Source organism: Leishmania infantum, chromosome 36, assembly GCF_000002875.2.
Source record: "Leishmania infantum JPCM5 genome chromosome 36".
Lineage (NCBI taxonomy): Eukaryota > Euglenozoa > Kinetoplastea > Trypanosomatida > Trypanosomatidae > Leishmania > Leishmania infantum.
The window spans coordinates 1,243,113-1,271,031 of NC_009420.2; the positions used below are offsets into that span (position 1 = coordinate 1,243,113).

General features: G+C 57.1%; 9 protein-coding genes across 9 annotated transcripts; all 9 read right to left on the reverse strand.

Annotated features, from left to right (window-relative positions):
* Positions 1–678: 678 nt before the first annotated feature.
* On the reverse strand, positions 679–1,812 carry LINJ_36_3260 (conserved hypothetical protein; the record flags this gene model as incomplete). Its single annotated transcript, XM_001469681.1, has 1 exon — positions 679–1,812. One exon carries the CDS (start codon positions 1,810–1,812, stop codon positions 679–681), a length of 1,134 nt encoding a protein of 377 aa, XP_001469718.1.
* Positions 1,813–2,715: 903 nt separating this feature from the next.
* On the reverse strand, positions 2,716–4,422 carry LINJ_36_3270 (conserved hypothetical protein; the record flags this gene model as incomplete). Its single annotated transcript, XM_001469682.1, has 1 exon — positions 2,716–4,422. One exon carries the CDS (start codon positions 4,420–4,422, stop codon positions 2,716–2,718), a length of 1,707 nt encoding a protein of 568 aa, XP_001469719.1.
* A 1,028-nt stretch (positions 4,423–5,450) lies between these two features.
* On the reverse strand, positions 5,451–6,251 carry CYP10 (putative cyclophilin 10; the record flags this gene model as incomplete). Its single annotated transcript, XM_001469683.1, has 1 exon — positions 5,451–6,251. The coding sequence occupies one exon, from the start codon at positions 6,249–6,251 to the stop codon at positions 5,451–5,453; it is 801 nt and encodes a 266-aa protein (XP_001469720.1).
* Positions 6,252–7,198: 947 nt separating this feature from the next.
* LINJ_36_3290 (conserved hypothetical protein) lies at positions 7,199–7,948 on the reverse strand (the record flags this gene model as incomplete). Its single annotated transcript, XM_001469684.1, has 1 exon — positions 7,199–7,948. One exon carries the CDS (start codon positions 7,946–7,948, stop codon positions 7,199–7,201), a length of 750 nt encoding a protein of 249 aa, XP_001469721.1.
* A 941-nt stretch (positions 7,949–8,889) lies between these two features.
* LINJ_36_3300 (putative ADP-ribosylation factor GTPase activating protein) lies at positions 8,890–10,293 on the reverse strand (the record flags this gene model as incomplete). Its single annotated transcript, XM_001469685.1, has 1 exon — positions 8,890–10,293. The coding sequence occupies one exon, from the start codon at positions 10,291–10,293 to the stop codon at positions 8,890–8,892; it is 1,404 nt and encodes a 467-aa protein (XP_001469722.1).
* Positions 10,294–11,173: 880 nt separating this feature from the next.
* LINJ_36_3310 (conserved hypothetical protein) lies at positions 11,174–12,181 on the reverse strand (the record flags this gene model as incomplete). Its single annotated transcript, XM_001469686.1, has 1 exon — positions 11,174–12,181. The coding sequence occupies one exon, from the start codon at positions 12,179–12,181 to the stop codon at positions 11,174–11,176; it is 1,008 nt and encodes a 335-aa protein (XP_001469723.1).
* Positions 12,182–12,910: 729 nt separating this feature from the next.
* LINJ_36_3320 (conserved hypothetical protein) lies at positions 12,911–13,945 on the reverse strand (the record flags this gene model as incomplete). Its single annotated transcript, XM_001469687.1, has 1 exon — positions 12,911–13,945. One exon carries the CDS (start codon positions 13,943–13,945, stop codon positions 12,911–12,913), a length of 1,035 nt encoding a protein of 344 aa, XP_001469724.1.
* A 3,843-nt stretch (positions 13,946–17,788) lies between these two features.
* Positions 17,789–21,994, reverse strand: LINJ_36_3330 (receptor-type adenylate cyclase a-like protein; the record flags this gene model as incomplete). Its single annotated transcript, XM_001469688.1, has 1 exon — positions 17,789–21,994. One exon carries the CDS (start codon positions 21,992–21,994, stop codon positions 17,789–17,791), a length of 4,206 nt encoding a protein of 1,401 aa, XP_001469725.1.
* A 3,372-nt stretch (positions 21,995–25,366) lies between these two features.
* LINJ_36_3340 (conserved hypothetical protein) lies at positions 25,367–27,067 on the reverse strand (the record flags this gene model as incomplete). Its single annotated transcript, XM_001469689.1, has 1 exon — positions 25,367–27,067. The coding sequence occupies one exon, from the start codon at positions 27,065–27,067 to the stop codon at positions 25,367–25,369; it is 1,701 nt and encodes a 566-aa protein (XP_001469726.1).
* Between the last annotated feature and the right edge of the window lie 852 nt (positions 27,068–27,919).

Consider the following 27,919-nt stretch of genomic DNA (forward strand, 5'->3'; position numbering starts at 1 on the left):
AACAGTGCCTCGAGAAATGCAAAGAGCATCGCGTGGGGCTCTCCTGTTCCGCTGTTGCTGCTCATACGGTCAAAGTTGTGAGGGCCCACGTATTGAGAGGAGGGAAGGGATGGGAAGGAGGATAAGCCATGTCACCGAGTAAGAGAAAAGCAGCGGCGGTGGGGTGCTGCCTGGCCGATGAGTGAGAGAGGAGAAAAGGAGGGTACACAACAGAAAGAGGACAGCGGTGACAAGCGATGCCCTCTCTCTCCCTCCACAGTCGCATGTTGTGAGACGCGTGCTACCAATCCACAGTCTCTCTCTTCGCAGAAAGAGAGAGAGGGGCAGGGTGCGTTGGCTTGACAGTGGCGCAGCAGGGTGGGCTGGGGTGCGTTGAGTAGTCTTTCACACCGCATCGCGTTCCCGCTGTCCCTTTTTTTTCCCACGCACGTCTTTGTGCGAGTAGGCGCCATTGTGCACGTTTGTTTACACGCGTTCGCTTCCTTGTGTTGCTCCCTCCTCTCTTCCGCTTCAGCGACATGCGCTGCGCTACAGTGGCGAGTAGAGTGCCGCCGACGTTCTCACCGGCGCGTGCGCTCTCGCCCTACTTGAAAGGCTCTTGCCGGCAGCCACACCATCGCATTGGGGGAAAACAAAAGCCCGACAAGCCGATGGCATGAGCGCACCCTCATCGCGCCGTTAGGTGTTCTGCACTGCGCGGTCTGCCTGCTCCAGACATATACGCTGAATGAAACCTCCGCCGCCCTTCTTGCTGCTCCTTGTGTACTTGGCGAGGATGCTTCTTCGCTGCTTCACACTGCTGCGCCAGAACGTGCGAAGTGTCTCCAAGGCAGCCTTCTCAATGGTTTCAGAGGGGAGCTGGTGCAGCACACGGCGGCCGACAAAGCGCGGCCGGTACACAGGGGACGACTCTGCAGTCTCTTGAGGGAAGGGCAGCACAGCCCCATTGACGGGGAGCACACTCGCACTGCCCACGGGCGCATGCCGGTGTGCCGCAAAGAGGCCATGGAAGCTGTGCAGCAGCGGCTCGACGTTCTCGTCCAGGTGAAGGAGATCCTCCTCGTTGATGTCTGTGTCCAGCATGGCGTTCGCAGCGCCCTTCGGCAGCGCACACATTGAAGAGGCGTTGATAACGGAGAGGGACGAGGTTGCGGCGCTTCCAGACAGAGGAGGCGGAGGCGCGGCAGTGGCCGCTGGCCTTGCACCCTCCAGGCGCTGAATGTCCTCTTCTAGAAAGGTACGCGAGAAGCAGAAGTACTTGCGCACCACCGCCTCCCAGAAGCTCTTCTTCGTCTCCTTGTCCACGACTCGCTGCTGGAAGATCGCCGCTAGCACAGGAGTTTGACGCAAGACGTCATTCTCCATCTGCTCGGTAATGGGCAGCAGCTGAAACGTTTCTCGGTCGACGAGGGTCTCCAGCGCATCGAAGGCCTGCTCCACTCCGCGCTGGCCCGCCGCACTCATGATTGCGTTGAGCTCTTCTTTATCCAGGACCCCGACGTCGACGGCGGCGTGGCAGATGGTGGAGGCCACCCATTCGTCGTTGGACAGCGCCTGCTCCGCTTCCTGGGCGCGAACGATAGATTCGATGAACCCTTCTCTGTCCCGCAGAGACTCGAACTTCAGCACGTACGATTCGCCGTCCGCCACCAGCTTGGCGGCCGTGTCATCCTTGCGAGACCGCAGCAGCTGCGTCACGTTGCGTGCCGCTACGACAAGCGGGTCCTTGACCACCGTGGCGTAGAGGAACGTGATGAGGTCTCCCTTTACCTGCACCGAGCAGTCCTCGCGATTCACCCGCACGCGTGTCATGGAGGCTGTGCGCTGCGCGCGGAGGCAACCATTCGTGGTTGGCGGCCGTGTTGAACGGGAGAGGAAGAGGCAGAAGCGGCAAGGAGAGAGAGAGAAAGCAAAGAGCAGCAAAATGGTTTGGACGGTGGGCTGAGGAGGGGAGAACCATGCGTCTGTACCACACACACACACTGAAGACGTGCCGCTTTGACGGGCAGTGACATCAGGGGACTGTTGCGAGCGCCGTTGTCACCATGTAGCTTCACGTTGCTGCAGGGGCAAACAAGGAGGGGCAGGGAGGCTAAGGTGAGTGCCCACACAGAGAGAGAGGCATTGACGCTCCGTCTAACCGAAGGGGGCCCATATTCTCCTCCTGCGTATCCCTAGCGGGTGTGCTACAGACAGAGGGGTTGGGGTCGCAATGAAGCCAGTTGCAGTTGTGCCTCTCCTGTCTCCCCTCTCCCTTCTTGTGTGCCGCTTGCCTTCAAGAAGGGTGTGTGAGAGAAGAAGAGGCGAGAAAACAGAAAGACAACAAAGGGAGACGGAGCGCGCGCACAGACACACGTGCTTCCTAACCGTATGTACATAACTTGCGTGAAAGCAACTGAGGAGTTGGAGGACCGGCGTGCGCGCACACGCACACGCACGCGACAAACAACATACACACTTGCACGCATCGTTGAAAAGACACAGGAAAGTAAAAAAAAAAGGGGTTGAGGGTGGGGAAGCAAAGCCGAAATATGGATATGCGAGGAGGAGTCGAGTAGGTGATGGGGACGTGGGGGTGAAGGCGACGGAAAAGGTACAAATGAAAACCGAGAAGAAAGCGACTGCCGGCATCCGCAACGTCCCCCTTCCCGCCCTGCCCATACCTTTCTTGTATGCATTTCTTCCCCTGTGCGCCCCTCTCTCCCTGGTGAGACTCTACATGCTGGTGGACACAGTGAAGTCTTTCACGCCACGTAGACCACGTTGGATCAGGAGGCGCTTCACAGCCTTTCGGTCTTGTGTGTCCAGCACCAGTGAGTCGGGAAGACGCACCGTCTCAGTCGGCTTGTCGTCGTACGTCACGGTGAGGAGGCGGTGCGGCTCGCCAGACAGGTAGGCAGAGGTGACGGGAATAGCCCACGACTGCTGCAGCAGCTTGCAGAAGCGCTCGTCAGACTCCTCCGCGGGCGACACATCTGCGTAGTAGTCGACAAACTCGTCAAGAGTGACGGTGCCGACCTTGCACCCGACACGTCCTGGCCAGCAACTCTCGAAGTCGAGTACAGCCTCCTCGCGTTGAAGGACGCCGTTGACGACATCCGGGATTGTGGCGGCGTTGAGACGGAAAAGACTGTGCATATCCTTGAACTCAACAGATCCCCGTCCCTCAATGCTCAGCTGCTGGTACGCGTAGATGACCGCCTGCATGCGGGCCAGCGGCATTGTGCCGCGCAACTCGGCCAGGAAGTCCTGTGCGCACACGACGTTGTTGCCGGTTGTGTCGAAGTGCCTCATGAGTACATCCATCTCGATAGGACTCAGAAGGACACCAAGTCGAGCAATCGCCTTGCGAAGCTCGTTGCGGTCAAGGAAGCGACGTTGCCGCTGCTCGTTGCACGCCACGCCGAGGGCGATGGAGAGGGAGCGAAAGCCGATGCGTCCACCAATCTCTAGGGCACCCTGACGAATGCGCTCCATCAACGCCATCACACCAGTGCCAGCTGTCATTGTGAGCATGGCCGATGCCCTGCTTTGGTGCCTGGAGGACGTTCTTGGCCTCATGAGCACTGCATCCGTACCATCACCGCCAGAGAAGTAGAAGACGTTCTCCGGCTTCACCACGACCGCCCCCCGAGAGCGAGAGCAGTAGTCGGTGGTGTAGCCGCACGTGACGGCGTACTCCATGCCGTACGACGTGGCCACGCGCTCACCGTTGCAGGCGAGAGGCAGGTTTGTGAGGGAGTGCAGAAGCACCACGCCGTCGCCAACCTTCACAGGGAAACCGAAGTGCACATCGTCGCGCACCGTGCCGGCGCGGCTCACTACAAACACGTTGTCTGCGCAGGCGTTGAGAGCGGCCACGGTGCACTGCACCTCAGACGAGCGAAGGCCGGATGACAGGGAGGACTGCACATACAGGAAGCCCTCGGCGCTCACGTTTTCGTTAGCGATGCGAACTCGCTGGCCGTAGTGCAGCACATCTGAGCTGTTGCGGTTGTAGCTGTGGTTGTGCTCGTCTTTGCACCGCAGCAGAGTCCAGGTGGATCGCACCTGCGGGCCAGGGGCCAAAGAACCAGACAGGGTGTACTGCTGCGACTGGGAGGAGGCACCACCGCCAGTCATTAGGTCTAAAGCCAGAACAGCCTGTGTCTTGTCGTTCACCAACAAGTAGGGGTGCCCTATGCGCACATCATCTCCCTTAAATGCAACGACAGTGGTCGGCTCTTCCAGCTGACTCGCGAGCATCGAACGCGCTACGGCGTTTGTTGCCGCCTTCTCGGGGTGCTCCACTGCGGCATGTCGTTGCGCCTTGTACAGCTTCAGCTGATCTTCGCGGAGGGCAATGTCCTCGAACCAGTTGCCCACCAGTACCCCACGGGAGTACTGCGGAGCGTTGGAGTACGCCATGCCAAAGCCCGCCATAGGAAAACGATAACGGCGCAGGCAGGCAGGCACAACGTGTGTTTTCGCCCCCTTTTGTGTGTGGGTGTGGATGTGGGTGTGTGGGTCACTTGAGAAGCGAAGGAGATGAAGGTGGAAGCAAGCAAAGGACCGCGCAACGATCTACCCGTACTTTCACGCGTGTGCTCGAGGGGTGGTTTGAGATGGACGCCAACAACGAACACACCGACACACACACGTATGGCAAGAGGGAGGGAGGGAGGGAGAGGCAAGTAGTGTGCGCACACCGTCGGCACATGCATACGCAAGCAAGCAGATATGAACAGGCCGTTTTTTTTTTCAAGGACGCAAATACCTCGATAGTACTCTTTCTCTACCTCTTTCTCCGCCTTCTCGGGCTCTGTCGGCGTTGGCATTGTGTTGCATGCGAGCGGTCGGAGAAGGGAGGGGACCAAGTGGCGCAGAACGAGGCATACGTCAAAGTGGGAGGAGGATAGCGGGGGAGGAGGGACTACAATGGCATGAGGGAAGAAAATGACATGAGCTGGAGTTGCGGCAGCAGCAGACGACGCTGATGGTGATATGCAGTGCGTGACCTTTCACCAAGCGTGCGCACACCCTTTACTGCTCTTGACAAGAGCGAGTAGTCTTCCACTGGTGCTGATGCTGCTGTCGCCTTTAGATGGGGCGTGCGCTTCGCCTGGGACGCGCGCCCGCTGCACGTCCATTCCATTTCTGAGTACGTAAAGATGCCTGTGAGCCATACGATGGAAGGGAGAGGGAGAGGAGCCAAACAAACACACAAAAAGGAGAAGAACTCCAACAACCAACGCACGCGCACACACAAACTCCCCGCCACATACTCCCAGACGCCAGCGGAGGGGGGGGCGCTACAGGCTGCCTTGCCTTGGTTCCACACGCGCCCTTCCAACCTTGTGAGTAGAATAGAAGCAAGAACAGCAACAACAACAGTGACACTCTTCAGCGCGTACGCTTCCAGTGAGGGGGGAGGGGGTAACTCTTTCTCTTCGGCCCCCTCGTGTTCTCTTTTAGAGCTTGCCGCACTCGACCACTACAACCCGCTCCGTTGGCTCGCCGGCGGCCGTCAGCGGGATGGCCTCAATGGCCTTCACCACAGCCCATCCGTCCACGACGCGGCCGAAACAAATGCACGTGCCGTTCAGGTGCGGCGCCTTGTCAGCCGTCAGGATAAAAAACTGCGACCCATTCAAGTGCGGCGCACTTACGGCGGTGCCTAAGAGACCCATTCGATCGAACTTGGACGCCTTTACCTCTTCCGGCGCATCAAAAAATTCGCCGTAGATGGAAAGCTGACCCGTCCCTTGACCAGACACGATATCGCCGCCTTGCACGAGATAGCCTTTGCACACGCGGTGCACCGTCGTGTTGCGGTACGTCAACTGCGGCAGAAACTGGTCTCGGAAGGATGGCTCACCGATCCCGTCGATGCTGGAGACCTGCGGCAGCACATTTTCTCCTGTGCACAGCTTCAGAAAGTTCTCCGAGGCAATAGGGCACTTCTTCGTGAAAAGCTCGAAGGTCACACGGTGCGGGGGCTGGCTGCCAATGGCGATGTCCATGAACGCGTGCCCCGCCCCAGCCGCCCATCTGATTGTAGATCGCGTAAACATTGCCGTCGTCCACTCTACCAGCAGCGAGGTGACGGCGCGGACGTAAAAATCAACAGCATCAGTGCACGTGGTGCACAAGTAAATGGGGGTGGGTGGGTGGTGAAAGGAGTGAGTAGGCGAGGGTGGCGGCCGTACCTCAAAGATGGGGCGAAACGAGGCAGGAGGGTGAGAATGTGGAGCGAGAACCCCGACATGCATAGACAACAACGCCAGAGCGGCGAAGGCGAGACGTGATGGCGGCGGGGCGGGTGCTGAGAGCAGTCGAAGGGTGGATGCCGGGAAAGAGAAAGAGGCGACCGAGAGATTCGCAAAGCGGTTGCACGACAGCTACTTCATGAATGCTGCTCACGAAGAGCAGCGTGCTAGACCGCTTTCGTTCGATCCAGTTCTCGGCTTTGAGGCCCATCTATCGCGAATTCCTCACCAACCTCCCCAGGCGCGTACAGACGCAGGCGCACATGGCGACGTAGACGTGGCGATGCGAGGATGCTGCGCCGGCAAAAGACGCCCTCGTCATAAACATCGCCCATACAACATATATATATATATATGTTGTGTTTTGCGTTGGGCGCACATTTTGCTACAGCACAACCGCGTCTCGCAAGGTCGCTCTCCAAAGTTGTGACACGCATTACAACGTTGGGCGCCGCGGAAACAAAACGAAAAGAAGAAACAACAACAAAGAATATATATGTATAGATAGATCGATACGCGACGGTCGCCATAGGCGACGCGATATTTCCATTGCTAGTCGCGTGTGCGCGTGCGTGTGTCTATGAGCAACCCCCCTCCCTTCGCGGAGGAGCGAATTGCTTGCTTCTATGGATGCGAGGGTGGCGGTGGCGATGGCACGGCGACAGGATCTCCCATCGAGGCTATACACACTCAGCATATATCGTGCATACATACGCGACAGGTGACGCTGGCACACGGAGAGAGGGAGGGGCGGGGGTGAGATGAAGTGCCGCAGTTGGCGATTCTATAGCATCGCGCGTTTGGCGTTGTGTGGGCGTGTGCGCATGTTCCTTGACAGCAGCGGCGACCGTACCGAAAAGCAACAACAGCCGTCAAGGCTCTATGAGTAGGCAGAGTCCATTGGATGCCGTAAAGCAACGCGGAGAGAAGAGAAGCGATGAACTAGAATCTCAGATCACCTCGACCGGGTACAGCCCCGGTTCTTCCTCCAGCGTAGAAAGAGCGAGGCCGTCCTGCAGGAGGCGCTCGACCGCGTCCTCGTCAGCGCTGAAGAGGTCCCAGCCCGGCTCGCCCAGGACTTCCCGCCAGTTGTCCCACTCGCAGTACTCGCTGGCGATGAGGCAGTGCTGCGGATTCAGAGCAGCCACGTCGCTGCTGTGCAACCGTTGAAGCTCAGCAAGGGTGTGCGCGTACACCGGAAACGCCGGTGACGCATCGTTCAGCTTCCAACCAATCAAATGGCTTGTGTGGAGCAGCAGTGGCATCGACTTTTGCACTGGTCGGAATTGCGAAGATGACGAGTGTGTTTCGGTGGCCACGGGTGGTATCGTCGCAAAGCCGCGCCGCTGCAAGTAGGAAGCTAGAAGGCGAGTCTTCTTTGAGCACGGGGCAGACACCGGCGATGATGCGGCGGCAGGCAGGCCGGCCCACGGAACCCGGTTGCCTGGCCTAAGACTGACTCCCGCGATCCCGCTCGGCCGCTTGGCGAGGAGTAGCACATATGACGGATCGCAGGACGCTCGCATGAGTCGCGGCATTGCTGTCACCTGCACCGCCTCGGAGGCAGACCTGAAGGATAGCGATGTTGGCCGCACTAAACACGATGACGATGAGGAGGTAGTCTCCACCCTGTGACGGAGGTGATGGTGGCCGAGCTGGAGAATGGACTTTATGGCCCACTGCGTGTCGACGGAGGCCATTTTATCGAGTCTGCTGTGTGGATCTTATGGTTCTTTTCTAGAGTGGTGCGTGCAGTGCGTCTAACGATTAGGACACGAAAAGCCAAAAAAAAAACAAGGAAAAAGAGCGAAGTGCAGCCGCGTCGCTCGCTCTTCCGACAGCCGAGTGAGAGAGAAATGATTCTGTGCGGCAGAAAATGGTGAGAGGCAGAGCGGTGCGCGTATGGGCGTGTGTGCGAATGTGGGAAGAGGGTAGAGGACTGTATGCGATTGTGCTTTGCGTGGTGCTGTTGCGTGATTCGGAACGCGACGGGTTGCTGTTTTTATGGCGTGGGGGTGGGGCCGCATTCTTAATTTGAGGAAAGAGCGAGAGAGAAGCGAGCATGCTAGTTAAGGTGGGGGCCCAGAATGCATGCGGGCCACATCTGTGGAGGGAACACGGCGACAAATGACAGCTCCATGGAATGAGCAAACAACCAACGCACACCCCGTCCGTTGGAACCAATCGCAAGGGAGAGCGAGGGTTTCGGGAGCAGCTGCAAATCAAGGAAGGCCTACTCATCCAACTCTCGTGCACAGTCGCCCATACTGTCTGCGCCCCAGCAGAGGATGACAAAGGCAAACAAAAAGCACGAAGAGCTCGCACGCGTCCTGCGTGCGAGCGGTTATCCATGAAGTTGACTCGCCCCTCTGCCGTGTGCCGCCGCTCATGATTTTACGCTCTAAAGACTCAGCGCCTATTCGTGGACGCGGAGACATGCATGTGCAGAGCGGTGAGAGAATAAGAAGCGAGACAAGGAGAGCGAGGCGAGTCGTCCTTCTCACGCTCTCCTCCCTCCTCTCAGAATGCAACTGGAAAACCGCGTCATCAAACCGACGCCGGAAGAGCAGTCCCGAATGCACGAGCGCCGGTATAGTCCCGCACTATGCCAGAGGCTCTTTCGCTCAAATAGAGTAGAGAATCACTGCCACGGCGGCTGAGGGTTCTGCGGTCCGTCATTCTGCTGCTTCGTCACCGACAAGACGACGATGCGATTGTGGTTGGGGATGGAAGACGCGTTTGACGACAGGGACGCACCCCAGTCTTCCTGCGGAGGCGGTGGATTGCTCGCAAAAGGCGACAGCTGGTAAGCCTGGGCCGGTGCACCGTTCGCGGAGGGGTAGGCGGTGGCGCCTGGTGCGCCGCTCTTGAAGTTGTAGCTCTGTGGCTGGGCGGGCGCAGCGTACGGGGCCGCGCTCCCGGAAGAGCCGAGAAACCCTATCATATGCTGCTGTTGCTGTTGCAGCTGTGTCGGCGCGGGTTGACCCCAAGTGAACGGCTGCGGTTGCTGCTGCTGGTACGGGTAGGGATTCGCCGCAGGTGCGGATGGTGCGGCAAAATCGAACGTCGATGCGTGCTGACTTCCTACACATGGCGCGCACACCATCGGGCCACTTGCAGCGTAGGGAGTCGGCTGCGCTTGCTGCTGCTGCTGGTACGGCAGCTGTGAGGACTGCAGCTGCGTAGGTGCCATCATGCTGCTCTGGGGGCCTTGAGTGAAGTTGTACATGCCGCCATCAGTAGGATAGCTCATCGACTGCTGTTGCTGTTGTTGCTGTGGATGAGGAGCGCTATATCCACCTGCTGGCTGCACCACTGGCGGCGGCACTCCAGCAAACAAGTCAGCCACGATACTGGTTACTGTTGCGGGCTGCTGCGGCGCTGGAGGAGCAGGGGCGTGCAAGGTAGTCATTGGTGGTGGTGGTGCTGCTGCATGCGCTGTGGGTTGCGGTGTCGACGAAGACTGCACTGATGCAGAGAACAGGCTATCGAAGACGTCCTCTTGCGGCGGTCGCGCGGGATTCGTCGGTGCCGAAACGGGCCCGGGTTGCGCCGTGGGTGCCTCTGGAATTGAAGCGAGAGAGGACTCTGCAGGCCTCGTAACGGACAAAGGTGGTGGCGCCTGTGAAGGCTGTTCCCTTGCGTGCTCCCACGAGTCTTGCAAAGCAGAGAGCTCCTGCGCATTCAAAAACCGCCGTTCTTCGAAGACTACGCGCACGTGGTCTTTCAGCGCCATCACGTCACCGGAGCGAGGGAGCTGGTTGTGAAAGGTGCTCAACCATACCTTGAGGGCCCGGTCGTTGCCGGCTACGGAGAAACGGGCGATCTCGTCATCCGTAAACTCACTCATCGTGATCCCCTTCACCTTGTGCTGAAAGGAGCGGTGCACGGCGCTGCAGCCGGAGCAGACAAGAATGCCAAAATCTGAGGCTACGTACAGCGGACCTCGCATGCCGCAATCAAAACAGCTCTTGTTGCCACCATTCTGGCTGAGCTTCCGCAGCACCTCCTTGTGCCGCTCCGACTTGCGCTGTCGAATATTCATCCTTGCTTTTTGAAAGACACTGGTGGCTTTTCGTTTTTTTATTTTATTACTTCTCAGCGCTACGTGTGCAGGTCTTCTGCCCCACTAAAGGCGCTGCAATGCTGCCGTGAACGACGTCGCGGAAATAAAAAAGTATGCATCCGAGGGTGTCGACAAGGATGACGAAAGCGGTGCCAGTGGTGATACTCACCGGGCTCTTTGCTTTGGCGCCCGCGCTTTTCTGAGTAGACTACCGAAGCTGATCGGTGAAGGCGCACGGAGAAGTTGCTATTGCGAGGTGAGGAGGGGGTGGGTAAGGGCGAGGGTGGATGCGCGTACGTGCGTTGTTGTGGATACAGAGAGAGAGGGAGACGGTAGAGTGACAAATAATGCGCGTCAAAGAGATCTACAGCACCACAAGAGTCAGAGACAGATCCCGTTCGAGAGTGCAGCAGCGTGCGGCGCCTGTGAGAGCTGTGCCTCGATGGCGTTCGAGCATACGTGACGGACGACCTTCCTCTTTAAAGAGGTCCCACCGGTGACGTGCGGGGTCCGAAGCTTGTCACGCGAAACAAACAAAGTGCTCTCAACATCAACGAAAAACCTCCGTCATACACGGAGGTTTCCTCGTCTTTCAATGCAGCGGCGTTCAAGACCTCTGTGCCTCCCACTTCTTCCTCTGATCACCCCCACCAAATGCACATACACACACACCGTGGGATGATACACGGGAGGCAAAGGTTCGATAGACCCCCTCGCTCTACCTCACTCACAGTGCACGGAATCCTGTCCGCACCGGACACGAGAGGAGCAAGAACAATATGCAAAAAAAAAAACGAGTGCACCATTACAGTGTATGTAGCCGTGTGTGTGCGTGCGTGCTTGACCGCTGCTCCACGACTCAATGGTCTGCGGCATCTGTGGAGTGGGCGGTCGAGGATGAAGGCAGGGTTGCGGGCCCGAAAACGGTGGTGCTCGCCTTTTCTTCCTCTCTGGCGAGCACACGCCAGTGAGGACTCGCGCTCTTCTTCACCCACTGAAAGTCGTCCACCTTGACGTAGTTCTGCTCCGTCCGCGCTGTATCTTCGATTTCGCCGACCCTAGAAACCCACTCTGCATGGGTGGCGTACGTCTTTCCATCCTCCGTGCACGAGCTCAGCAGGCCCACCCAGCACCGATACGGCCCGAAACGCATTGCATCACATTCTTCAATGATCGGAGTAGACGCGCACCACGCGTAGAGATCGAGGTTTGTGCAGCCCTTCAGTCGCAGCTGATGACACGCCACGTATACACGGCAATTTGTGCAGTTTGATAGAAAGGCGGACCCGGCAATAGGAAGGCAGTAGATGACACACTCCGCGCAGCCGTTGATGAAGACGCCCCTCGAATGACTGATGAAGAGGTCCGTGCCCGTGGACGGCCCGTAGACATTGCCAAAGCCGTTGGTGCTGCTAACAGTCCCTGCAACCGGCACGGTAGCCGTCGCAGTCGCTTCGTTCGTATCGGATATACCCGTCAGGGACAATGAGGGAGTGGCGGGCTCGGCATCGGACGTCGGCTTCGCCTTGAGGCGTGAGGAGAACTTGAACTTCTTTGGCGCTGCGCTGCTGTGCTTTTCATCCACGCGTTGCTGCAGACGAGCGAGAATCACGTTTGCCTTCGCCATCTCGTGCGCGGTAAGAGAGATGCTATTTGACGTGTCCTGCACCAGTGTCCGTAGTGCGTCGATGCGCTGCTGCGACTCTGTCACGTTGCCCTCCTGAAGGAGCTGCGTGACCTCCGCTTCCAGCAGCTCGGCCTCCGCCTCGTACTGCTGGCGCTGCAGCGTGATGGCCCCAGTTTCCTTCGAGCGCTGTCGCCGCTGCTCCTCGCGCTCCTGGCGCAGCTTGAGGAACTTCGCCTCCATTGCGCTGTAGCGATTTTACAGCGTGAATGCTCGATTGTAGACGAAAGAAGTATCGTCGCTCCTGGAGAGGGGAGTATGGGAGGGAGCGAAGGAGAAAGGGCCCGGGAATGCGGAGGTGCGTGGGCGAGGAAAAGGACAGAGGCAACGGGAACGAGAAAGGCGTGCACACGGTGAATTTCAACAGCTGCATCGATGCTGATGCGCGCGCAGGCGCGGAAACGTGGCGGGGCGGCGTCTCGCGAGAATGGACGTATGTAGCGAAACACGCGTGTCCCTTGAACTTCCCCGTACGCAGAACCTGCACGAAAAAAAAAATACATGACAGCCAACATACTTCGGATTGCGCAAGTGCTCGCGCGTGCGTTCATGTGTGACACCATCTGCGGCACAAGACGGTGCACGTCGTCGAATGACGTCGTAGCGGCGATGAGCCGACGAGAACAAGAAAAGGAAAAGCTCCAACACTGTAATACAGTCCGCTAAGACGCGGACGCTTGCCCAGCGTGCTGGAGAAGGAGGACGCAAAAGGGAAGAGGAGATAGAGAGAGAGCACGCCTCCACAATGCACCACATCGCCGGAAGGACACGAAACCCTTGTCGACAGCCGCGTGCCCTCACCCGACCAACATGATCGTTGCTGGGCTTTCTCTCTCTCTATATGTGCGTGTGTGTGTGTGCATGCACCTCCCTTGTTGCTGTAGCATCTGCCTCGCTCCCCTCCCCTGACATCTACTTGGTCGCCTTCAGATACTTGGCAAAGATGTCCCGCAGCTTCTCCTCGTCTAGTTTCTTGCCGAGCACCAACGCGCGTGTGCAGCCGAATGGCACACTCTGCCCCACCATTGGCGTTACATCAAAGAGGTCACCAATGCTTTGGAGTTGCAGGAGGCTGTATTGCCCATCCTCGCAGCACCATATCGCGGCCTTGCACCTCACTACCTCGAAGCCGTACTCCCCACAGCGGTAGAGGAGGTCGCTGCCGATGGCGTGCACGTCGCGGCACGAGCTGACTGCGAGGGCGCGCTCTGCTTCAAAGAACTCCAGTGACACCGCACTGATGGAGGAGTGATGGTGTTCGTGAAGATGCACCAGCTCGGTTGCCGCGCGGGTGGTGTCGATAAACAGAATGTCCCGCACGTTGGGCACGCGCGAGTGATCGCTCCGGATGACGGTGGCCACAGGGTTGATCTCCCGCACCGCTGAGAGAGCCGCTTTTTGCTGGGCTTCAGTGGCAATGTCGCATTTGTTGAGCACCACCTTGTCCGCCATCAGAATCTGCCGCTCCGCCTCCTGCATCACGTCTTCGTCGTGCAGGTACATGCAAATGTTTACCGCGTCAACCAGGGTCACGATGCCAGACAGGTAAAGGTGGCCGCAGAGCGCCAAATCCTGCCAGAACATTGCCGCGATCGGCCCAGGGTCCGCAAGCCCGGACGTCTCCACAAGAATTAAATCGAACGTGCCTCTGCGCTCCATTAGCGACTCTAGGGCCTTCACCGTCTGCGTCTGGGCGGTGCAACACATGCACCCATTGCTCAGCTCCAGCCACTCATCATCCGGCTTCTCGGAGCTCTTCAGCGTCAGACCCTTCTCGATGGTCTTGCCGAACTCGAACTCGTTCACAATGACGGCAATGCGCATGTTATGATCCGCCGACAGGATGTAGTGCAACAGCGTCGTCTTGCCGCTGCCGAGAAATCCTGTGAGGACGGTCACCGGCACGCGGGCCGAGATCAGCTCCGGGCATTCATCATCGCTACTCATTCTTACCTAGAGGAAAAAGGGCGAGAGAGAGTCGGGAGCGGGATGGGAAGTGCGGGCGAAGCCGTGGGAAACACCCAAGTGAAAGGCGCCTCCAAGGAAATGTCGGTCGACTCGCCGGTTCTTCGTTCGCGCATGAGTGAATGCGATCGAAGGGGAGGGGGTGGCGGAGTGGTAGAGGACGGCGGGAGAGAGAGAGGAGAAAGGCTGGTGCATGTAGTCGCCAGAGAAACCGGCGGAGCAGGGGCGGCTTTGCTTCCTTGGCTACCCCGCTCGCAGCAGCGGCAGCCGCTGCTGCGCTTGCTCTTCATTGTGCTAGCAGCTCACAAGAAATTTTTGAAACAGGCGTGGCCTACAGAGCTGTGCTAAGGGGGAGAGAGGCGTTTGCGCTAAGCGGCCGCACCCATACGCAAACCACTGAAGAGCGTGTGGGTGCGGATGCGGTCTCTGACACGCGCACCGTTTCGTATACCAGCCACTCATTTATTCCGCCACTCATCGTTCCCACTGCAGACAAGCGACTCGGGAGGTTTTCTCTTATGGTTGACGAGGTTCCAACGGATACATATCCAAACAGACACACACACACACACACACACACACACGTGAGGAAAAAAAAAGACAGTCTTCACGGGCGACTTGATGGGTGGAAGAAGGGACAAAGAGCGAGCGAAAAAAAAAACGTGATGGAGACTGCTGGCGCTCATGATAGTTGCACACGGTTTTCAGCATTCTGCGAACATTTAGGCGAACACATTTCCCCCGCGCCTTTGCTACGCTCGCGGGTCTCGTGCATCCGCTCAGAAGACTTCTGGGCAGACCCACAAAAACGTCCCGTTAACGGCGATGGGAGTAGCATCGCTTGGACTCTGGTGGAGCAGAGCTCCAACATGTTTTTGTGTGGAGGAGAGCACACGCAGGCATTACGCTACTTGCGAGACGGGCCGTCACACATTCTTGCGCCGTCGCAGGTGTGCTTACACATATTGGTGAGGGGGGAGGAAGGGGGAGGAGGGGGGTCTCTCTTGTTGCGCAGTCCGCGTAGACTGCCACCCGCACAAAACCGCCGAGGGCGCAGCGAGCTGTCGGCGTGCCAGCTTCCTCACAAAACCGGGAGCTGGGAGGCCGCATGGTGACACGTTGACGACAACGCAATGCAGAGGGAAATGCAAAACGAACAGTAAAGGAGAATGTAAGAACTGCACTGAAACCGTGATGAAGCAATGGAAAAGTAGCGTACAGGATTAGACACTGCGGATGAAGAACTCATGGCCGCACGTGAGGGTGTAACGAGCAGCATGGACAACGTCCAAGGGCACCTGTCGTGCTGTCGTGCCAAAGAGAGCGAGCATCCTCTCTGCTTTTCAGCCCTTTGGCGCGTTTTCATCCGTAGCTTCCCGCTGCCAACAAGGGAAAACGCGATGCGCTCATGATGCCGTCGCGTCGTCGTTTGCGCGTCAGATGAAAGGGGCTGGAAAAGACGAAGGGGAACGTCGACTAAATACAGGCAGAAGGAAAAAAAAGAGAGTAGGCGAGGGGGCAGGCTTTCTTCGAAAACATTATTGGTGGGGCGCTTACGTTTGCGGAGCGACAGGACTTCACCATCTCGAGAGACCCTTGTTGCTTGCTCAGAGGTGTAAACAGAAGATGGGAGAAGAGGGGGCGCGAGGGGACAAAAAGTTCCAGTCCCACTCACGTGTACCCACATGGCTCCGTGCGCACAATCCTACCTTGCTTTCGTCCCGGCCTCGTTGTTCACGTTCACAAGCACGTAATGATGTGCGCTTCGCTTTGTGCGATCTTCGCTTGCGTTTTATTCAAACGTTGCTCGGCACGCTTTCATTGCTCACCGTTGGACTTTGCGCCTACATGCGTACACCCTCACGCACGAAAAAAAAAAAACAGGTCAAGCACGAGGTTTAGACGAGTTCCACTGGAGAGAGAGAGAGGAATATGGGGGCCAACCAAAGCCAAAATCGAACTAAGGACTCGACGACATCACATGCATCCATGCAGTAATGGGGAGTTCACACATGCGCGCAGTACACAATTGCTATTACTATTTCCTCACCTTCTCCGGTTCACTGGAGTCGGTGCTCGTGTGCGTGTGCGCGCGTGTGCATGTGTATGCAAGGCGGGGGGGGTGAGGAGCGCAAAATGAACTTTCCTAGGCACGAGTGAGGCTGGTAAGTATGCGCGGACAGATGCGAAAACACACACAAAGTAATGCATATATATATATATATAAGGTGTGCCGTGGCCGCGGGAGAGGGCAGGAGAGAAGGTGTCGAGGCGAAACCGAGAAACCAAACAGAGCTCGACCCCCTCACAAAGACACTTCCCCCAGACACACATACACACACGCTCACTATAAAAAAGAAGTCGCCGGGGAGCTCTTCACCGTCTCTGCGTACGTACGCACGTGTGTGTGTGTTCCCTAATCGCCCTTGAATTTAGTCATATATATTTTAACCTGTACACACAACACTGCTACCCACAAATGCTATAATCTCAGGTGAGCGCCGTAAGACAGGAAGAAGAAAGCGGGCATGATCAACTGCGAGGTTTCCGTGCCTCTGCTTCTCCGTGTGTCCGCAGCACTGGAGGGGTGGGGGTGGGGGTTAAAAGTCTACGCGGCATGTACCTTAACCCACAGACGCACTCATACACCAAATGATTTTGTCGCACTTCTTCGTTTTCTCAGTTATCTGCATGAAACCATTATATATCTACCTATAGGACACAACAAACGGCTGGAATGAGCGGGTATTTGGGGAACGAACAAAAAAGGAAAAGCGGCGTGAGCGTGGGAGGAAACAACAAGGGCACACGAAAAAAAAAACAGCTGAGGAATACAGAACGGCAAAGAGACCCTGAGGAAGAGAGGAGGTAGCGAAGGGAGGAGCGTGAGGGTGAGGGATGGAGTGGTGGTGAGGAGGGGAACACGCAAGCACACGTACACACACATAGAGACTCAAAACTACAAAAAAGTAGGAGAGAGGTGGAGATGGAGGAGACACATAATGTATATATATATGTATGTATGTGCACGCATGTGCTATTTTTGCGCCCTTGTGCGTGTGTCTGTGTGCACGAAGGCAAAGGCAACGGAGGAAAAAAAAGGTATACATAGAGAACGTGACGCTCCAGACTCCCCATACTACAGCATAAACTACACATACACATACACGGAGAGACAGCAGATGGTCAACTACTTAAAAGGACACAAGCACACACGTATACGCTAAAGGCCAGCAGCGACTTCGAGTTATGAACCAGAACTCACGTATTGCTCAATCGGATCATCCTCTTTATGTGTAGGCTGCTTTCGAGGTTGATGGGTAGTGCTGGTGAAGGCGACCATGTAAGGGAGGTTGTATAGTACATCGGAGAGAGAAATCTTCTATCAGTTTATTCTCCTTTCCTTTTTGAACATGAGTGACCTCGTGTCGTCGTCGATGACGTGCGCAAAACGACAGCAGCACCCCATGGCACAGCTTTTCAGCAGACACAGAGAAAAAAAAACAAAAAAGAATACAAGAATGCACCACGCCGAGACGTTCGTGAGCCTTGTACATGAATATCGACTGAGACAGGCACGCATACGCGCATCGACCCACCAGCTTGAGCGAAAGTTCCGACACGCCTGGGAGATTCACGTGCGCGGCTTTGCATTGCCATGACGAAGTCTAGAGGAACATGAAGAAAGTAAGATGACGGAGACCTGGATGGAGAGCGAAGGGGCTGGGGGCGGCTGCGGTGTAGATGAGAGCGAGCAGCTCCGGAAAGCCTCATTCACAGTTGAGTGGCAACACCACTAACAGCTCACAGAAACGCACGCCAGCGCTACTCGCCGTTGCCGGACGGCATCGCGCAGTACCGCATGGTATATCCGTTAACGCGTCCCGTCATGAGCACTTCCGTTGCAAGGGGCGGCACGATCAGTTCACCCTCGTACCGACCTGTTTCCTCCGCCTGCGTGACTTTTCCAGCAACACCCGGGCCCCACTTCACCGCGCTCGTGCGGCCGACAGAGAAGTAGACATGCATGACGAAGTCGGTGGTGTCATTGTAGAAAGCCCACCGCTTCGTCGCCTTGTCGATAATGCGGAAGAGCAGCCCGTTACCACCCTCAAAGCAGGGGCTCGCTTCATCGCCGCTGATGCTTGGGGCGCCGTTCTTGTAGACTTTTGTCGCCTCACTGACCTCCAGCGGCTTCTCAGTGTAACTTGGTCCGGCGCTGCTGCACAACGTCAGCAGCTCGCCGTTGTCCATCACCAACATCATAGTGCCATCCGAATTGCCGTGCCTCGGCAGACTCGCCCCAGGCAGGTCAATCATCACGCTGCGCCGCAGCTTCGACTCCCCTGCAACCGGCGAGTCCACACCGCTGAAGAAGACGCTGCTGTGCCGGCGCAGCTCCGCTGCTGCATCTTGGTGGGCCACCGACTCTATTGCCGGGGCGTTGGCCTGGTTTTCAGCCGCCGAGCGAAGCATTTCACTCTCCAGCTTCCTGTGGCGGAAGTCGATCACGGCTGATGTGCGCGTGGCCACCGTCAGCATCAAGGAGTTGAGGTAGGCCTCGTTGGACGCGAACATCCGACGCGGAGGACTAGGCAAGCAAAAGTATTTGCACGTCTTCTGGAGGAGCTTGATCTTCTGATGGTTCGTGTAGACGCTGAAGTACACGTCCAGCACCTCTGCCACAGGCTCGACACCCGCCGCCACCTTGGTGAAGGCATCCTCCTGCACCAGCATCGGATTGCCCTCCTCTGCGTTGGGGGCACCGTCGGCGTCGGCGCCCGCGGCGAGCGATGCCAGCGGATTCGCGCCGATATCGCTTTCCTTGGAAGGAAAGACGCGTCCGGGCACGGTGCGCAGTTCGTACATCTCTATTGGCTCCGCGACCCCGCGTAGCTGGTGCGGACCAAGGGCCACAAACTGCACCGTACCCTGCTCCTCCTCGGTGAGGGCTTCCACCACGCTCGAGGTGCAGATCACCTGTCCACCGCAACTGACGCTCTCCGTGCGCGCGGCTGTATTGACGACGTTGCCGTAGTAATCGTAGCCTTTGGTCACATCGTCAAAGCGCACCTCCGCCAGGCCACGATGGACACCAGCACGAACACGTAGGCCGCTCCACGGCCTCAACCCGCACTCGCCGGGGTCGGTGCCGCCGCTGCGCTTTCCAATCAACTCGTAGGCGTCGTCGATCGCCGTCGAGCCCCAGTCAGCCTGGTGGAGCTCCACCTGTATGTCTCGCGCAAGTTGCACAGCGGCAAACGACTGCTTGCAAGCAATCATGAAAGAATCGCCGATCGTCTTGACCTCGTAGCACTTGTACTTGGTAACCAGCTGGCGAATCAGCTTGTGATGCAGCGCCACCGCACTCGACATGGCCTGCGGCGCTGTCGCCCAGAGCGCTGTGCTGCTCTCGATATCCGTGAATATGAGCGTCACTGGCTCGTTTTCGTCCCTCGGTGCGTTGCGGTTGTCGCGGCTGTCACGAGTGCATAAGACGCAGATGATGGCAGCGGCGGCCACCGCTGCCATGACGACCACGCACACGGCCACGGAGGCGATGATAGTTGACTTCGAGCTGCTGCTGCGCGCGTCTCCAGAGCTGCTGCTGTCCTCAAAGTGGGCGTCGACGTAGCCGAAGAGGTTGACAACGTATGGCCCAGCGATCGGCCCATTCGTTTCCCCCTTCATGTCCGAGTACGACCAAATGTAGATTCCGCCCGCACCGCCGTTTAAGACGCCCGCGCACTCCACTTGGTTGCTCCTCGGCGAGTAAGCACATCCCGTACGCTTGAAAGGGCCCAGTGTGAGGTCATTCATCTGCAGGACTTGTTGCGTATAGAGTGCATCCAAGAGCGCACTTATTGATGGGTTTGCGGCATTGTAACTCAGCATGCTGAGCGCGCGCACCGCGAGAAAGCCTCTCATCGAGGCTGGTGAGTGGTAGCCTGGCCCAATGGTAGCTGCGAGAAAGTCCGCAGACAGCCTCGATATGTCCCGCTTCTTGGGCGTCCAGGGTGGCAGGTTCGTTACAAAAAGCAGGCGCTCACCGGAGGAGGGCCTGGCGGCGAACACTTTTTCGATTTCACGGTACCACTGCGTCACTTCGTCGAACAGGAGTATCACACGTGTATCCGTGTTGCTTTGCATGTGCTTCTGCAGTGTGCCAATGTCGCTCTGCATGATTCCAGTCAGCAACACAAGGCCGGATTTCGGAAGGTCACTTGACGACAGTTTGTCACCGGCACCTAGCGTTTTTACAGATTTCACGGTAACACCGGCGCGCGTCGTGATTCGTTGCAGCGTGCTCTGCATCGCAGTTGCTGAGGCGCCGGAGTTCCGCAGCACCGCGTACACATCCGGGGCGACGGCCGACTTCGCCACCCACGTTGCCACCGCACCCAACTGCTGCTCGTTAGTCGCCGTCAGGTAGACGACGTTGCTCGCATTTTGGTAAAGAGTCGGCTGCAGAAATACAGGTTCCACCAAAACCTTCTCCACGGGGCTCTTGTCAACACCTGCGGAGGCGGCCCCAAACACGGCTATGGTTGGCGACTTGTCGAGAGCTGCTTTCCAGGTAGTATCAGCTAGATTGTCCAAGGGACCAATGGTGGCTTTGGTGAAGATGGCTGAGGCCATTGCGGCTGGAATCATGTTATCCATTTGCGTGGTCATGTAGTTGGCATTTTCGCCAACGCTGTGATACTTCACGTAAGCCGCGCGCACCATCTTGCTGATGTTCAACGCGACATCCACCGCGTGGCATTCCCATGGCTTCAGCATCAGACTCGCACCCGGTATCGACGTCAGTCCGTAGTAAGCGCTGGGTTCTCCATCATTCATCGCTCTTAAGGAGTACAAGAGCACCATGCGACCGCCGACGTTGCACGAGCTGCTGTACGCTCCAAGAACAATATTGCCACCGATGGTGTAGACGCGCTGCTCGAGCAGCCTGTCGAAATAGAGTTTCTGCGTTGGCGACTCGGTCCAAAGAGTGTGGTGCTGCAGCGTCGCTACGGTTGCACGCGCCGTGATCCAGCCCGCGACAGCTTCTATTCCATCCACACTGCTGGAAGCCAGTGCTGGCTTGGTGTTTCCGTAGTCTTTTTTGAACTGATCCATTGATTTTTTAAAGTTGTTGTCTTGGGGGTGCGGGTTTGTGGAGGACACAATTATGTTCCTAGCAGGGACCTTTGGGCTTGTCGCAGCAAGGTACTGGGAGGTGGCGGTACGGATGAGCCACGAAGGCATCAGGACTTGGACTTCGCCGGAGCTCTTAATAAGCTCCACAAACATGCTGTCTGTGGAGCTGCCAGCAGGGAGGAAAAAGAATACGACGGAGATACCGCTCTCAAAATTCTTCGAAAACGCCGCGAACTTTGCGCTATCGTAGTCCTGGGTCGCCTCATACGTTACGAGAGTGCCAGTGTAGGCAAGCTCGCCCATGCGCCTCAAAAACTCTTGGTACACCGCAGCACCGGCACTGGTTTTTCCTTCAGCCGTTTTCGTGTACACGAAGCCGATTTTCGGAGGCGCTCCGTTGATCATCACATACGACATTAGCGCCAACATCTCCGTTGCAGGATCTGCGTTCGTGAAGTACACATTTTTAGACATCCCCCTCGTGTCCAGTACGCCTTCAGATATGGATGTGACGAGTGTGCAGCTGGTGGATGATGATGCTGCCACTACACTGCTGAGAAGTGTGTCGGAGAGCGTGGACATGTACACATTCAGCGTACTACCCGAGCCGTCCGTTGGTGCCCACGCTAAGGGGCTGGACAGGATCTCGCGCGCGCAAGTAATCGAGGCTTTTTGGGCAGTTACGTCCACGGCGTTCAGCGCGGCAGTGGACGACTCAGTTGTCTGTAGAAGAAAGCATTGGACATCAAACGAATCGCGTAGGCTTCCACCTTGCGCCGACACGGGCGCACAGAGGACGAGCAGCAGCAGCAGCAGCACAGGCGTAACGGATGGATGCGTGCTGATGCCTTTGCAGCGATTCATCACGAGCTGTGGTGATTGCCACATGAGCGAGAGAGAAGTGGAGCGGGGAGGGGAATGAGCGGCAGAGTGGAAGGGACGGAAAGGGCAAGCGAAAAGCCCGCGAAGAAAGAATGCACAAACGAGAAGGCGACAGCCAAGAGAAAATCGGGAGAGGCAGAACTCGATGAACCGAAACAGAACCCACAACGGGAGGTGCGGAAAGGGAAGGAAAGGGAACACACATACACACGCACGCACATGCATGCATGCAAAGAAAAAGGAAGGAAAAAATGGCAAAAAGAGTTCACAACAAGAGAAACCGAGCTGAAGACGAAACGACGGCAAGACGAAAACGCTAAAAATAAAAGTGTTCCCATGCACCAAGAACAAAAGAAGTAGGAGAGAGGCGATGGCTGTCAAAGCCGTCAAAATACTTGTGTGGAGGCGTGCCCGTGCACTGGTACAGCAGGGACGGCAGGGCGTGTCGAGAGAGAGAGAGAGAGAGCAGCGCGAAAAGCAAACGAGGCACCGCCCTCCTCACATACTCGCTTTGGTGAAGAAAAAAAAAGGAAAGCGCGGCGGGGCGAGAGAGAGGCGCTGACGGCAGTAGGGCTGTGCGTTGTGGTGCCTCTCTCTCTCCCGTTTTTCTGGTCGTCTCGTTCACCCAGGCACACACACACACACAGAGGAACAAAAAAAAAGCAAAAACAAAAACAAAAACTGACAACGAAACGAGCTCGCGGAGGTCTTTCGCGTAGTGGGAGGTCCTTCTCTGACAAGGTGCAGGAGAGGAAGAGTGGGCGAGAGGTGTGAGGTAGAAAAGGCGTGAAAAGAAAAAAGGGAAGAGGAGGAGGGCAGAGATGAGCGATGGGAAGGATCAAGAATGCAGATTACAGTTTGGCATGTCCGAAGATGTGTGCGCGTTGTTCGCGTTCTACTAACGCAGAAGGTATTCGATGCCGCCCGCCTCTACCCACTTCAAGACTACTGTTTGCCGAGACGACGCCAAGTGTGGACAGGGACAGTGCTTTCTTTATCATCCTTTTGCCTATTTTTCCACTCTTGAGGCTGTCCTGATCGTCTTGCGCTGCACACTACGCATGCAGCTTCGCCCAAAACGTGAGATGGTGCAGGGCACATTGGGCGGCAGAAGAAAGTCAGGGAAGGCGAGGGGCTCTATCTCCAGTGAACGTGGAGGCCCCTCCTTCCCAAGAGACGGAGTTTCCCTATTTTTCGTGTCCTTTCGTTTCTTTTTTTTTTTGCTGCTGTTCGTCTGGCGTGTTCCACAGTTTTGCGTCAGAGTGACAGTGGGAAGAAAAAGCCACAAGCTCAAGCTACAGGGCGTCGAATGCCGCTGCAGCGCTGAAGCAAAGTAGTGTACATGGGAGATGGGCTGACAAACGAAACGAACAGCATCTTCAGCAACAGAGATTGCAGCAAGAGGGTGATAGGTGATGACGCTTGAAAACGAAAAGGCAGGGGCCTTTGCCCAGTTGCCTCGCTCAATCGGCGGCGTGAGAGCTGGCGATACCATCGATGATGCGAAGAAGCAGGCGATTGTACCGGCTTTCGAGGGTCTCCTTCTCTGCGTCGCTGCGTCGCGGCTGCACAGCTGAGTGTGCCGATGACGCTGCCGCTACCGTCGTCTTCTCCGCAGGAGGGGGAAAAAGCTCAAGCACAAGGTCCCGGTTCGGCTCACTCATGGGCAGCGTGTAAACAGACGGCTTGCTGCCGCCGGAGGGGGCAGTTCTGACAACCGATGCACCTGCCTGCGTGTAGTGATGCCGCACCCACGCGCATGTGTCGTAGTACTGCTGGGGGACCTTGACCATTGCGAGGGTCCGTGATGCTTGCAGGTGGAGTAGCGCGCGCGCACACACCCACATACACACACGCCACCGCTTCAACGTTGTGGGGGCAACAAGGCGTGCAGCTGGGCAAGATAAAGAGAGAGAGCCGTTGCAGATCTGAAACTATGCCCTCGACAACAACAAGAAGCTGCGCACTTCACACTACACGTGTTTCCCCTTTCTTTCGCAATAGCTGAAAAGGTTTCGATCGAACAACCGACATCAAAAACAAAACATGTTGCACTCTACACACGGCAACCGCGCTGCCGATTTGCCTTTGCCTCTCTTGCGTCCCACGTAATGATGACAGATCATCAAACGGTGCGGCTCTGCGCGCTTGTGTATTTTCGATGTGTTCGAGATACCAGTCTGCAGGATGATTGCGGGGAGGAGGAACTAATGCGGTGCAGGAGTGCTACAGCAGCTGCAGCGACACTGGAGTCAAGGAGAGCAGTCAAGGAGAACACTGATCACTTCTCGTGGAGATCGAAATGCTGCTCGCCGCTCACGCACAGTGAAAGGCGTCAGGAGAAGGAAGGGGGGTGAGGGAGCGGTGTAGATGCTACGTGAAGGAACACACGAAAAACACAAGTCTCGAACAGCCCCAACAGCTGAAGGCCTTTTTTTGTGACTAAAGGGAACTCCATGGGGGCCTGTCTTCTCTGACATTGCAGCCGAGCGAGATGGTCAGGGGAAGCACGCCGCGCACGTGTTTGTCCACCTCCTCAAGCGAAGAGCAGCAACGCTAGGCTCCATACATCGCGGGTAGTTTTGATTCTTCTTAAACTGTTTCTCTCTCGATCTCTCCCGCACTTCCTGATCGAGCTTGCACAATAAGGGAATGCATAACAGCTGCAACCCCGAAAAACCCCACAGATAGAGAGGCGCTAAACCTTGACACCCAACACCCAACGATGCGTACCAACATTTACACGCAAACACACACGCACAGGAGAGGGAGTCGCCAACAACAAGACGAAAGCGAAACACAAACGGTGCATGGGGAGACGTACACATGGTCATCAGCAACAACAAACAAAAATATGTGCCGTTTATTCTTTTTTTTTCCGAATTCGAAAATCAACGCCAAGGGAGAGGGAGAGGGAGAGGGGGCAACAACACAAGATACGCCGTCAGAGGCAAAAGGCGCAAGTCAACCATTGTATTGGAACGCACACGAAACACAAGGGAGTGAAACGCGTGGAGGCGGGGTGCTCATGTAGCCCATCTCTTCCAGTCCCGCACTTGCTTTCGTGCTTGTGTGTGGGCATTTCTGGCTATGGCAGCCCACAATTTATGCACACACAGACACCTTCTGGCTACAGAAGCACACGGATCCGGGTGGAGGCGGGCGGCGTGAGTGACAAGTCGTCTCGGAAAGCAAAGTCCTGGCGACGGTGAGAAGTGAAGGGGGATCGGGGGTTGAACGGACTCGGCAGCGCGCTTATTGAAAGAGCAAGATGAGACAATAGACAAGGGTAACGAGGCACACACGTACACACACGTCAGAAAATGCGAACCCAAACAAAACAAAAAACAAGGAAGAAGGGACAACACGCTCTGTGTATTAGTGGACAGACATGAAGACTTTGGAGGTAGGGAACTCAATCGTGCGCCCGCCCTCCGTGTGCGAGGGACGGTCCAGCAGCAGACGCGGCAGGAAGTCCGTGAGGTCCTGCTGCTGTCCGTACATTTTCGACATGGAGTCTGAAGTGCCGCAGACGCGGACTGGATTGGAGTCAGCGTGCTGGTGCGAGGAACGGCGGAGGGTGTTGCAGTACTGCACTGCAGGATAGATGTCGGCGTCACCACAAAGCAGTACTACCTGCTGGAATTGCCGGTGGTCTTGGAAGAGCTCGATCACGCACGTGGCGGTGGCGACGTCCACGCCGGTTTGAACCCACACATGACCAGGCCCGTCTTCCGTGAACCCGCGCTGGCGCTTCATGCCCCCCACCAACTTCGCAACAACGTTCGGCAGGGAACGGCCGCTGTTCATCTCGTCCGTCAGGTAGCGCTTCCGCATGGAGGCCTCGCGGAACGCGTTTTCGCGGTGAGCCAGCGGCATGGACATCTCCACGAACTCTGTGAAGGCGGCGGTGTCCGTGTCGAACCAGAACGCGAAAGGCTCGCGCTGGAAGATGTCGCCGATGTAGTCGATGGTGTAGAGCAGAGCGTCGGTGATGTGCCGGTAGTAGGCAGGATCGCTGCGGTTGCGACGAACCGCGACGCAGCGCTCAAAGTAGGACCCGTCCACGACGATTGCCACTCGCCCGTCCCTCTTTGGCCCGTCCAGAGGAATGTAAGGGGGCACAACAGGCGCGCACGAGACGGCCGCGCGGGGACGAGGCTCGCCACCGCGATTGCTCGCGCCATCGTCCGAATCGCGCGGCGTAGCCGAATTGTTCGACTGCTCAGCACTGCCCGAGTCGTGCTCGCTAGGCAGAGAGGCGGAACGCTCCTCCGAGACGCGGTCGTGCGTCACAGGCGCCATGTACGGCTGGTGGCAGTGCACCGTCTCGTGATTGCGGCCGCAGTTGTCGCAGTGCACGTTGTCGCATACGCCAGCGGTGTGGCCCTTCACATGGCAAAGGTTGCACACCACCTCGGGGCAATGTGCAACGAAGTGACCGGGGCGATGACACATCCGGCACAGCTGACCCTGCGGGCAGTTCGCGGCCTCGTGGCCCGGCTCATTGCACTGGTAGCACACACGCCCCTTGGAGCGCATGGGGCACTCCGATGAGCGGTGCCCCGAGTGTGAGCAGTGGAAGCAGTGCGGCTTGCTGTGGCAGATTTGGGAGCTGTGTCCGAAGGTACCGCAGTTGTAGCAGCGCGTCTGCGGGCAGGTCGTCATCATGTGGCCGAGTTGGTGGCACTGGTAGCACTCCAGAGCCTGGTAGCGCACGGGGCAATTGGCCTGGATGTGGCGTGACGAGCCGCAATGGCGGCAGACGGACCAGCGGTACTCCTCATCGAGGTTGACCTCCTCGTGCGGTGCACCCTCGACCGAGCGCACTCGCTTGGAAGCGTCTTGGGGGCAGTCGCGCCGGTAGTGGCCCAGCCGCTTACACAGATTGCACTTGATCTTGGGGCAGTTGCGGCGGAGATGGCCGCGCGTCTTGCAGTTGTCACACACAACCGTGCCACCAGTAGGATTGGAAGACGTGTTTTGGGAGGTGGTGCCAGAGGCCAAGTGGGCCGCAGGCTGCGTGCCGATCGGTGGCTCCTCGATCGGAAGAAGCGCCGGCGGTGGAGCAGGTGGCATAGGCGAGGATGAAGAATTCATGAAAGGCGAAGGGAGAAGCAGTTCGGAAGACGTGTGCACGGAAACGGAGGCTATCTTTTTCCCCTTTTAACGAGCGCGATGCGGTGCAGTCAAAGACGGCAGAACGCACGAGCACACGCACTATTGACAAGAATAACCGTACGCCAATAGACACCCGCACAGACACACCGTAGCCAACTGGAGTGCCAAGCAGCAACGGCCGCTGCGGTGAAACCTTCCCCCCCAAAAAAGTAAAAGAGAAGTCGGACAGCGATGTGGTAGATGCAACAGAGGTGGAGAAGGGAGAGCGCTAGCAAGACAATCAACTGAGACTCTGCTGCCGAGCTTAGTGGATTCCTTATCGCGCGCGCTCTTTATGGGATGCTGCCGGCGCAGCGAGTGATTGAGATGCACAAGAGAGAGCTGCAGCAAGAGGAGAGGGAGGAGGGGGGGGGACATAAAACCCCAGTAAAGCAGTGCACACGCAAACAAGGGGAAAGGGAAAGATGTCGGAGCAGGTGCACGACGCGTAGCACTAGAGTCGGTATTTGGTGCAATATACATAGATGCATGTGCATGTATAGTGTGGTAAAAGATGCACGGTGTGCGTGTGTGTGTTTGGGGGGAGGGAGGGAAGGAGATGGCAGAACGATGGCGGAAGGTTCGTGCACGCGTCACGTTGAAGAACACGGATGGTTTGCGTTTGCGTGTCAGAGAAGCATGAGAGAGGCAGGCGTACAGATAGGGAGAAAGACGGGGAGAGAGGAGGTTAGCAAGGAGCAGAGCGAGCAGGCATGACCGCGTTGGCGGCACCCGGATTTCGAAAACAGACGCGCACTTCCCCACCGGAGC